This window comes from Apis dorsata, unplaced genomic scaffold (genome assembly GCF_000469605.1).
Source record: "Apis dorsata unplaced genomic scaffold, Apis dorsata 1.3 scaffold_74, whole genome shotgun sequence".
NCBI lineage: Eukaryota > Metazoa > Arthropoda > Insecta > Hymenoptera > Apidae > Apis > Apis dorsata.
Window position 1 is genome coordinate 3,284,670 of NW_006263372.1, and position 12,436 is coordinate 3,297,105.

The 12,436-nt window shown below is 22.5% G+C and overlaps 3 protein-coding genes across 8 annotated transcripts; 2 read left to right on the forward strand and 1 right to left on the reverse strand.

Annotated features, from left to right (window-relative positions):
* Nucleotides 1-158: 158 nt before the first annotated feature.
* Nucleotides 159-3,843, forward strand: LOC102672525 (protein arginine N-methyltransferase 9-like). 2 transcript variants are annotated; one of them, XM_006610646.2, is made up of 7 exons: nt 159-682; nt 744-870; nt 993-1,394; nt 1,496-2,497; nt 2,634-2,790; nt 3,202-3,267; nt 3,341-3,843. In XM_006610646.2, the coding sequence occupies exons 1-7, from the start codon at nt 520-522 to the stop codon at nt 3,680-3,682; spliced, it is 2,259 nt and encodes a 752-aa protein (XP_006610709.1). In that variant the 5' UTR covers nt 159-519; the 3' UTR covers nt 3,683-3,843. The 2 variants fall into 2 exon arrangements, with proteins under 2 accessions (XP_006610709.1, XP_031363922.1); XM_031508062.1 differs by having other exon boundaries at nt 664-682; nt 941-1,394.
* A 67-nt stretch (nt 3,844-3,910) lies between these two features.
* LOC102672288 (serine hydrolase-like protein 2) lies at nt 3,911-5,512 on the reverse strand. 2 transcript variants are annotated; one of them, XM_006610645.2, is made up of 2 exons: nt 5,494-5,512; nt 3,911-4,855 (listed from the first exon to the last, which is right to left on the reverse strand). In XM_006610645.2, exon 2 carries the CDS (start codon nt 4,808-4,810, stop codon nt 3,920-3,922), a length of 891 nt encoding a protein of 296 aa, XP_006610708.1. In that variant the 5' UTR covers nt 4,811-4,855; nt 5,494-5,512; the 3' UTR covers nt 3,911-3,919. The 2 variants fall into 2 exon arrangements, with proteins under 2 accessions (XP_006610708.1, XP_006610707.1); XM_006610644.2 differs by lacking the exon at nt 5,494-5,512 and adding an exon at nt 4,994-5,094.
* Nucleotides 5,513-7,467: 1,955 nt separating this feature from the next.
* On the forward strand, nt 7,468-12,246 carry LOC102674558 (polycomb protein Sfmbt-like). Of its 4 annotated transcripts, none has more exons than XM_006610664.2 (10): nt 7,468-7,642; nt 8,149-8,441; nt 8,558-8,792; nt 8,878-9,077; nt 9,163-9,357; nt 9,493-9,757; nt 9,869-10,605; nt 10,776-11,031; nt 11,386-11,735; nt 11,900-12,246. In XM_006610664.2, exons 1-10 carry the CDS (start codon nt 7,621-7,623, stop codon nt 12,227-12,229), a joined length of 2,883 nt encoding a protein of 960 aa, XP_006610727.1. In that variant the 5' UTR covers nt 7,468-7,620; the 3' UTR covers nt 12,230-12,246. The 4 variants fall into 4 exon arrangements, with proteins under 4 accessions (XP_006610727.1, XP_006610729.1, XP_006610728.1 ...); XM_006610666.2 differs by having other exon boundaries at nt 8,173-8,441; XM_006610665.2 differs by having other exon boundaries at nt 7,483-7,791.
* Nucleotides 12,247-12,436: the final 190 nt, after the last annotated feature.

Genomic DNA, 12,436 nt, shown 5'->3' on the forward strand with positions numbered 1-12,436 from the left:
ATATTCCTCGTTTATGATTATGATGATATATTTTGATTTTTTGTGCGGTCAAAATATTTAGGAAAATTTCATTAAGTGCTAGGTCTATCTTGTACCTTATCTGTGCCATTAGAATGCAAGATAAAAATATGGGATGATAGATCTATTCTATATTTCGTCTATGCTACAAGTAATTCTAAAACATAATATAAATTTAATTTTAAATAATATAAGATATTGCATGAAATTTGTGTCATATTGTTCCATTCAATCTGTATTTTCATATTAATTTACAAAAGTTAAAAAAAATATTTTAAAAATTGAAAAAATTAAAATTTGTCTATTAAAGATTAATTCCATCTATTACTGGTAGATAGTACATCAATATCAAAATTATACAATTTTCTAAACTATTTATAAAATAATTAGATTATATATAATTCTAATTAATAAATATTTTTATTTTATTTCGAATAGTAAAAAAGGGTATGTTTCTTCATGATAAATATAAATCAAGAAAAATATTAAATATCATCAACAATGCAGAAAGAATTAAATAACATAATTGAAAAATCATTACAAAAAGCTTATGATCATGATAGAACTGGAAATGTAGGAAAGGCATATGCATATTATACTGTTGTAGCAGAATTATGTCCTAGGAAAAGATCAGAAATTGAAGAAGCATTTGTTGATGTTCTCTGTATGTTATTATTATATCTATAATTGTTTTTTTTTTTAAATTTAAAGATATTATTTTTTAGGTCAATGGGGAATTCAATTAGCAAGAGAAAATAGATTTGCAGATGTTTTTTTATGTTACAAGCGTTCATTAGATATTTATCCAAATAATTCTCGTATGTTAAATAATTTTGCAGCACATCTTTTAAGGTAAGGTAAAACTCATTGCTTATGTAAATTTATTATCAGTCAATTTAAAATTGATTTTTTGATATGACAGATATCATGACCGCTAAAATTCCTTATAATGAGGAAAAAATATATTGTTAAAGGAATAATGATCCAATAGAGGCAATAAAATTTTTAAAGAGAGCTCTGCAAGCCAACCCTAATTTTTTACCTGCTGAAAGAAACTTGCAAAATGCATTTAGCATGGCTGTAGATAGATGGCATTTTCCAATGTTAAATGATAAACATAGAAATGCTGCATTTGAATGTGTAATTCGTAAAAGAATTTCTCAAGGATATGATACTGTATTAGATGTGGGAACTGGTACAGGGTTATTAAGTCTATATGCACAAAATGCAGGTGCCAAAGAAATTTATGCTTGTGAATGTTCACCAGTAATGTTAAAAATTGCAAAGAAAGTATTTGAAACTAATGATGCTAAGAACATAATATTATTGCCCAAACTTTCTTCAGATCTTGTAATTCCTACAGATATTAGAGAAAGGTTAGTTTTATAATAATAAATAAATAATTAATATAATAAACAAAATTAAATTTATTTTATATATAAAAAATTTTAATTTTAAAATATTTTCCTTTTTTTAGAGTAAAATTAGTAGTTACAGAAACTTTTGATGCTGGTTTATTTGGAGAACATGTGATACCATCCATGATAAGTGTACATTTGAATGTTTTGGATAAAAATGGTATAGTGATACCAATGGGAGCTACACTTTATGTAGCTGCTGTTGAATGTGAATATATAAGAAACAAATCAGCTGTGATTTTTGATAAAATAAAACATTTTTGTCCTTTAAATTTTGATAATATATCTGTATTATTAGATGAGGAATATTATGATACGGAAAATTTAAAAAATGTAGATGTTACTTATATAGTAGAACCTACTGCTTTTTTTACTATTAATTTTAATGATTTATCAGATTTACAACAATTTAATATTGATGGCATAAAAAACATAATAAATATAACATGTAAATGCAATGGTACTATAGATGGTTTAATAACATGGTTTAAATTACATCTTGATGAAGAAATAACAATAGATACCTCAGAAAAGAAATCATGTTGGCAAGTTGCTATTTTTCCTACAATACCAAAATTATTGAAGAAAGATGATATAATTATAATTAAAGGAGAAATGTTAAAAGGAAAACTTAAATGTTCATATACATTGAATAATTGTCAATATGATAACTATGATTATAAATTTTTATATCGTTTACCAAAAGAAGTTGTAACATTTTTAAATGATACTGAATATATAAAATTACTTACTGAAGTTAGTAAATCATTTGTTAATAAAGAAATACACAGTATTTTAGATACTTCTCCATTTCCTATTTATGGATTAATGTTATTAAAAGAAAATAAATACAGTGACGTTTTATATTATAAAAATGAAAATATAATGTTTCAACAATTTATTAAACAAATAGCAGAGCAAAATGGTTTCAAGAATAAACTATGTATTGTATCAAAATATAATCATATTAAACATTCTTTAGATACAATATTTATTCATGATTTTGACATTAAAGGAGAATTAAAAGATTGTAGTGAAGAACACAATCATGAATTTTTCAGGTTATTATATTATATATATAAATTTAAAAACTATACTAATTGCATAAAATATGTAAAATAATTAAATATATGATTACATTTTAATTTAATTTAAAAAAAATCATAATTTAATTGAAAACATATGATATTTTTACAGATGTTTACTTAAACCAAATGGCATTTTATTGCCTGAACAAATATTTTTTGTAGGCCAACTTGTATTTTCGGATGATTTGCCAAATATGGTTTATGTAGAAGATAAAAATTTACAAAATATGTCGACAATTACATTTAATACATCAAATTTTGAAAAGGTATATTTATAAAAAGATATATTTAACATGTTAGTTTCTATTAAACATATTAATATATCATATGATATCTAATTTAGCATATAATAATATTTCTCTAATATATTATGTAATTTCATTATATATCATATATTATTTTTACACTATTATAAACTGTTTTTAAAATTGCACAATATATCAAAAATATTTTTTTTCAGTAATACAATTTTAAAATTTTAAAATTTATTTGATTAAAAAATTATAGAAATAAAAAAATTATATTATTTAATATATTGATTATAAAATTATATATATTATTATAATATAAAAAATTGTTATAAAAATATTTGCTAAATTAAAATACATTCATAAATTATAAAAAATATTATAAAAAATAGTATATAATTATTTTACAATTATCTTTTTTTTTTTCAGGAAGTTCATAATACTTTTAATAGTACGACTTCTTATGGTATTGCACAATATATTAATGAATTTAAGGTAAAGTACAAAATGTTACAAAAAAAAAATAATTAACTTATGAATAATATCTATTGTATCTATAATATTACAGATAAATCAAATTTTCGATTTGAATTCAAGTTTATATTTATATGAACCTTTATCTGATGTAAATGTATTGATAGAAATGAGAGAAAATGAAGTTGCTGAACGTGTGATAAATTTTGGAAAAATTAGTGCCACTAATAATAAATTATTGCCAAATGCTTTAGTATGTTGGTATAAAGTTAGATTAACATTAAATCACAATTATGATACAAAAAGAAATGGATCATTTATGAATCATACAGCAATATTATTAGAAGATGAATTAAAAAATTCTATTTTACAAGGTAATGAGGTATGTATAAAAGTTCAGCAAGCTGAAGGAATAATTCGAATAAAAGTTAAATAATTTAAAATACATACAATTTTATATGATTATATATATATATATATACTTATAATATATTTAAAATGTACATTTGCTTACATACTTCAAAAATTGAAGTATAATATAAAATAAGAACATAATGTACATACAATAAAATTTATACATATATAAAAAATAAAAAATTATTTATATCAATTTATCCTATATATTTCCATGTAATGATATGATATCATCAATTCTTTTTTTCTAAAAATAAAACTATAATTTACTTTTCAAATCATTACTATTTAGAAATTTACATATATGAAATGCTATTCTTTCAGGATAATTATTATGTACATCATGATTTCCATTTACAGTGATTACAGAAATTTTATTTTTCTCACAAACATTAAGAATTGTATTTAATAATTCTAATAAAACATTTACATGACTGGAATTATCTGCTACAATTACTAATGTTTTAGTTGCATATTTAATAAAAAATTTCTTTTGTTGTTTTATTGTAAAAAATGGTTTTATCATAAATCTTAATCTTGTATCACGATTATATTTGTACAAATTGTTAACTTTAGTAACAGCACGTTTAAACATAGCTTCTGCAGCATCTAATTTTAATGTTTCTTGTCTTTTAAATTTTAAAGCATATATTATTTCATCTTTAGTGTAAAGTGTTCCAGAATCTTTAGTATAAGCATCTAGATTATATTTATCTTGAATATGAGAAATAATATTTTCAATAGGAATAGATATAAAACCATCAATTGCTATTATTTTTTCAAATCTTCCAGGATATAAAATACTGAAATATATCCCAATATGAGCTCCAAAACTATGTCCTATATATATGCAGGTTTTCCATTTCAATGCATTTAAAACAAGCAATATTGAATATACATAATCAAAAAAATGTAATGGTGTTCCATATGATAATGGAGATGACAATCCATGTCCTGGTAAATCTATGTTTACATATTGATATTCTTGTGGAAGAAGTTCAACTAACCTATCAAATGATCCTGCATTATCTAAAATACCATGTACCATTAAAATTTTCTTTTCTTTCAAGGGACCATAAACTTTGGCTGCAATATGACCCCATGGTACTGGAAACTTTATTTCTATTGATGTTTTTTGTATTTGATCCATATTGTAATTTGAATCTAAATAATCTTCGTTTGTTATTTTATTTTTCTGTAAAAATAAAATTTTTTTATTGAAAAAAATGAAAATATATTAATATTAATAAAATAATAATTTGTTTCTTAATTATAAAATAATTATTATTATAAATATTGTAATTATATTTGAAATAAATACACATATACATACATTTGAAATAAATATGAATACACATATTAAGAATCGAAGATCTGAAGAAAAAGAATAAAAATTTTGCAAGTCATTGTTTAAAATGAAAATAAAATAATAAACTATATATATATATTATATATATGTGTGTGTATATATTAATACATAAATTATTATTACTAATCTAATTTTATATATATGTTTGCTATCTATATATCGATTAACAAATCGAATCTTCAGAGCTTAACCAAATAGCTTGACAGATTTGCAATTTTAATTATTGAATAACAAAATATTAATATCAAAAATACAAAATATTTATAAAATGTATCAATTTTTATCGATATAAATTTTGCTATATATTTAATTTTAATGAAAATGAGTTGTGTTTGTGTCAATTTATATTTATATTAACAACAAATAATTCCATGAAATTTGTGAAAATAATTTTTTATTTTATATCTCAGAATTTTAAAAGCTATCATAATTTTCTTAAATTTTAATAATATAATTTTATTTGCATTCGATAATTTATTGTGTTAAATAATGTATATAATAAAAAAATATAATTATATTTTTATATAAATTTATGTAACGTAATATATGTATATCAATTTCTATAAAAAAAAAATAATCACTTTTCAATTATATATTTCTAATATATTGATTATTTTGATTTTAAAATTTAGAAATCAAACATTATAATGTTTTTCTTTCAACATTATAACTCTTTTTTTAAATGTTTTTATAGATTTTTACATCTAGAATCCGAAAATTAAAGCATCTATTGTCTGAATTTAATGATTTAAAAGTTATTTACGTGTAAAGTTTCGCATTTTTTTGAATTATATGATATATTAAATCTTTTTATTCAATCAATAAAAATCTCAGTGCACAATTAAAAAATTTCATATGATGCAATTACTATTATAATTATAATTATTTAATCAATAAAAAATATATTGTCATAAATCATAAATAATATCCAAATTTATCGTTAATTTAATATAAATTAAATTAAAATTTAATTCTCAATCATCATTGTAAAATGGCAATATAGAAAATTATATTATAATTTATATTTTATTAATTTAAATTGATGATAATATATTTTGAATTCTTTATTTAAATGAATTTGAATTTAATATGTGTTGACTTCTATTGTTTAATCATACATTAGATAAAATTCCAATATGAGATTGGTAAAAATTTTTTTATAAATATAGATAAAATTTTCACAATTTATATAATTTCATATTGGAATTTTATTTAATATATGATTAAATAGTAGTTTTCAATTATTTTTTACAAATAATTTTTAAATTATTAAGTTATTAGCAATTATAATAATAATATTAGCAATTATATTAATTTTTTTAAGTATTATTTTTGAATTCTGGATACAAAAATTTATAAAAACATAAAAAAATTCAAAAATTTTTGTGATTTTTTCTAAAATTTAATTAAATTTTATATATAATAATAATAAATGATTTTATGTAAGATTTAATATATTAAATAGTATATGAAATATTCAAAACTAAATAGCATGATAAACAAAAATATTTAAATTAATACATAAGCAAATTAAATAGAAATAAATTATATTTTGAATAATAAATTAAACTTTTTTTAATATAAAAAAATTTAGATATAATAACCTTTTTGAGAAAAAAATAATATTTATATGTGTAGTATTTAATGTGATTAACTTTTTTTAAAAACAAATCACCTATTATAATAATGAATAGTTTATTAACTTTTATAATAATAGTAACTTTTATAATAATAGTTATAATAATAGTTATTTTTAAAGGAAGATAACATCATTTGATCGCATAATCTAAATGGATGGAGCTCTGAGGAGAAAATAAAAACAAGAATTTTTAATCTGTTTTGGTATGATAAAAGTTATTATAATAATATTATTTTTTAAAACTATTTATAAACTATATGTATTTAAGATAATTATGAATAAATTTGATTAGATTTATTATAAATTAATTTTATCTTTAAATGTCATATTTATTTGAATTTGTTGTTTTTATAAATGAAATGATTATAAAATGATAAAAAAATATATTTAATTTCAGAAAACAATACAACTTTAAAACAAAATTTATCTTTTATTAAATGTTATATAATTATGTAAATAATAATAAGATTAAGATTTAATATTAATATTATTAATTATAGTAATAAAATATTTTTTTCTAACATTTTAATATATATTTATTTTATAATATACATTTTAATATACATTTTAATTTTAACATTTTAATTTAATACATTATATTTTTAATATACATTTTAATATATTATTATTAAATTATTAAATTTTAATTTAGATTATGTGATTTAATATTGATGTAAATAATTAGCAATTATATTTAAATTTATAATTTTTTTTTAAATTTATGAATTTTAAATTAAATAATTGTTATATATTTATGTGATATATTTTGATCATATATCATATCTTTTCCTTAGATTCTTCATATTAGATTTTTGATATAAAATAATAAGAAGTGAAGAATTAAAATTTCGTTTATACCGCCCAGTTTGTGTAATAACAATGATTCATATCAGATGGCGTTGCAATTTGTACATCACTTGAATATACAGGAGTTTTCTGGCTCTGCTTTGTCATGGACATGCAAGCTTCTAATGGTTCGTACTTGTTTTCCTACGCTATGTGATATGTTCGCGCGTTAAATTACATCGTAATTTATGATCTTGGGATTGAATACTTTACACAGGATATGGTGTATCTTCAAAGAGAATCTTCTTCTTTTGAGACATGTTTCCCAGTGGAAAAGGTTGAATAAATGTTGATTTTCAAAGCTTCGGCGTCGCTTTGAGAGATAAATCATATTGAGTTTTTTTTTATATTTTATATTATATAGAATAGATTTTAATTACAATATTATCAATTTAAAAAACTGTTTGTATATTATATATTGTATAGTACATTGTCGTTAAATTTTGTATATACTAAGAATCGTCTTATTTATTAAGTATCTTAATTTCATTAAATTTATTATATTTGTATAAAATAATTTGTTTCATGTTGAAATGTTATTATTTCAATTATAATAATTCGTTATTTGACACTAAAATATATTAATGTATATAATTTGTCTAAAAGTAATATTTTAATCATTATGTGAATATAGGAATGGATATTTGTATGAATTCAGTGTATGCTTCCATCCCTGGATTACCGGAATTAGGGATGGTATGGATGGGAGATATGATGGTACATGGAGAACCAACACATGAACTTATGTTGGATCCACGTCAAGCTGAAAGTCCATTCTTTTCTCATGGTTCAAATCCATATGAAGACATTAGGAATCATCAAATTGCACCTACAACTATGGTACGGTATCTACCACCTCAATTTCCTAATGAATGTTCAGAACCTGATGAAGCTATGGAAGCTGTTGATGCCCAAGAAATACAACAGGTAAATTTACTTTCTTAAAATATGATATATATATATTAAATTTATAATATGTATATAATATTATATATATAATATTGTATATAAAATTTTATGCCACATTTATTATTATTTTCTAGGAATATGATTCACAATCTGAAAGGCAAGAAATGACAGAATATTTGACATTAGAAGATTATATGGGTGATGAAGAACGGGAACAAGTTGTAAACAATGCTGCAACACAAACTACTCAGGACAATCGTAATAGAAAAATAAAACCTATAAAACATCCTGGATTGGTTTTAAAGACACCAATTGCATATCAACCACATACAGATTTAAATTTTATTCCCATTCGTAAGGATGGTATAGGTAAAATATAAATTAAATACAGTATATTTTAATATATATTTTAAATAAAAATAGAAATTATGTATCATAAATTATTTTTTTATAGCTGTTTGTGAAAAATGTGGTGCTATTGGTGTAAAACATGCATTTTACACCAAAGAACGTCGATTTTGCAGTAGAGCATGTGCAAGATCTTCAGAACATACTGCTCCTACTGCTGATTCTACATATAGTCCATCTCATTCAATAGAAGCACCTACATCTCTAAATTCATCATCTCCAAATGAATCTAAAGTAATGAAAAATGTAAGTTTGTGTAATAAAAATAATTTGTGTAAGTTTGTAATTATGATTTGAAAGATTGTATAATATTTTATTTTAAATTTTTTAGGCTGTAGTGAAAGAAGAAACAGACATAAAAGAATCTTCTGAACTTGAAAAAGAAAAAGTTATATCTGAACTAGTAATGCCAGAGGATTTACCTGTAAGAAGAAAAAGAACTGCTGAAATGGCAGGTTCTTATGATTGGACTCCACAGTTAATTGAACCTGGATTTTGTGCTGCTCCAGTATCTTGCTTTAAACATGTTAGTGTTTTATTCAATATTAAAATGATATATATATAATTTATAATTTATTTTTTATAATTCTTAATTTATGTTTTGCAATGTTTTTTTTTAAATTTAAATTTTTATACTTTTATTTAAATTTTTATATTTTAGGCACCTATATCAGAAATATGGGATAATATCACAGTTGGCATGAAAGTAGAAGTAGAAAATACTGATTGTGATGAAGTATGTGAAGCTTTTCCAGATTCTTTTTGGGTTGCTACTGTATTACGTATATCTGGATATAGAGCTTTGTTAAGGTATGAAGGTTTTGGACTTAATGCTGACAAAGATTTTTGGGTATCATTGTGCTCGAATGATATACATCCAGTAGGTTGGTGTGCAACAATTGGTAAACCTCTTATTCCACCTAATAGTAAGTAAATATCTTTTATAAAGTATATATTTTCATTAATGTTTCCCTTTTTTTTTTTTTTTTTTTTTTTTTTTGTAAAATCATTAACAATAAATTAATAATTTTTTTCAGCAATTGCTAATAAGTACAAAGACTGGAAAGATTTTCTAATGAGACGATTAACAGGTGCAAGAACACTGCCAACTAATTTTTATAATAAAGTTAATGATAGTATGAAGTCGCGTTTTAGATGTGGACTTCATTTAGAAGTAGTAGATAAAAATAGAATCTCGCAAGTAAAAGTAGCAACAATACAAAAAATTGTGGGTAAACGATTACATGTACGATATTATGATTCACCACCCGAAGATAATGGTTTTTGGTGCCACGAAGATTCTCCGCTTATACATCCCGTTGGTTGGGCTAAACGTATAGGACAAACATTGGATGCATATCCTGAATATTTAGAGCGTGTATCAAAATCAAAATTGTGTGAAGATGATGCGACTGAAGATCTCTTCTATGTGCCAAAGAACCATCATGTACATCTTGGATATACATTTCGAGAAGGAATGAAAGTAGAAGCTATTGATCCTCTTAATCTTTCTGCCATATGTGCAGCAACAGTTATGCAAGTTTTAAAAGAGGATTATATAATGATCCGCATAGATAGTTATGATGAAGATGCAAGTGGTGCTGATTGGTTTTGCTATCATTCATGTTCACCTTGTATCTTTCCAATTGGATTTTGTTCTCAACATGGATTACCACTTACACCACCAAAGGGTTATGATCCTACTACATTTACATGGGATGCATATTTAACAGAAACAAATACTATACCTGCTCCTGTGCAGTTATTTAATAGGGTAATTACAGAAACAATTTTAATAATAAAAAATAAATTTTTTTTAATAAGATTTTTACATAAATATATTTAAATATATATAATAAAAACATTTGTCATAAATTGTTATATTTTTGTATTTTGTATTTGTTTATAAATTTATTTTTAAATAAATAGAAATTTTTATTATAGGAAATACCTCAACATGGATTTATTGAAGGAATGAGACTTGAAGCTGCTGATCTAATGGATCCTAGATTAGTTTGTGTTGCTACTATTACTAGGGTAATTGGAAGGTTATTAAGAGTACACTTTGATGGTTGGGAGGATGAATATGATCAATGGTTAGATTGTCAGAGTCCTGACATTTATCCAGTTGGATGGTGTGATCTTGTTGATCATAAATTAGAAGGGCCCCGTGTACTCAATAAAAACACTAGTCCTACTGGTAATAAAATAAAAATATTCCTTTCATATTTTGATATTCTAATTTAGCTCAAAACCGGTTTTTTATTTTGAAAATATTTTCGAAAATAGATTATTTTTTTCTAGTCATAATTATTTATGACTATATATAATATATACAATTATACTTTGTGTAATTATTTTTATATATAAGATTTTTCTATATAAATTGTAATTATATATTCCAAATATAATAAATATAAATTTTAAATAAATTAATAATTATAAATTATAAATTAAATTATATTATAAATTAATTATAAAGTCATAAATTATTTAAATATTCAATGATGTTTGGGTATATTTATTTTATTTATTATTATTTTTTTTTTTTAAGTAAAATCACCAAGAGGCCTTAAACGTAAAGCTAAGAGAAAATTGAAGAAAAGCAACAAAGTATCTTGCGCGAAAAACATTCTACCTCGGCACAGTGAACGTATCAGCATGGCTCGTGAACGCGAACGCGAAGTTGAGCCTGCTCAAGGAATAAAAATTGAAAGAGAATGTGATTTGGAAAGTCTACCAGAACAAAGAAATAGGGAACCAGAACCAGCCGAAGAGCCAGCTGGACCTGATCAAACTTTACCTAGTCCTACTACTGGACAAGGTCAAGCATTAAATGATACTCAAAGTGAGATACAAAGTCCTCCACCACCAAAAGAACGAACCGCAACATCATATATTAATGTGAGTATGGTTTGATTTATTTTTTATATTGCTTACATATTTAGAAATTTTTAAAAAATTATCAATAAATTTTTTTATTGAGATATATCTATTAAATATAATATCAAAATCTTGTTTAATAAACAATTTTAAATATAAATTTTTAAAGTAATTTTTTTTCATAGGTAACATCTGCCTCTAGCAAATACATCCCAAGGCTAGCAGATGGTGTTCAAAAAAGTTCTGAATCTGGTGACTTAGTGCCATCTGAGTGGAATGTGTTTGACGTTGCACAATTTCTTCGTGTTAACGATTGTGCAACGTATTGCGATAATTTTAGTAAACGTAAAATAGATGGAAAAACTCTATTGACACTTACTAAGGACCAAATAATAGACCTTACAGGTTTTAAAGTTGGGCCTTCTTTAAAAATATATGATCTTATTCAACAATTGAAAATCAAAGTGAATCCAGCTCAGGAAAGGTTGAAATTAGGATTGAAAAAGTTATTATAACAAAGATAGTACATAGTTAATACCATGAATAAGTTCCATCATTGCATACAAATAAACATGGATTTACAGGTAAGGCATGTAGAAGCAAGTAATTAAAATTCATGTTTCATCATGGTTATATACAATGTTTGTTATATGCTTTATTATAAATATATATATATGTATATATATGTATATGTATATATATATATATATATATATATATAT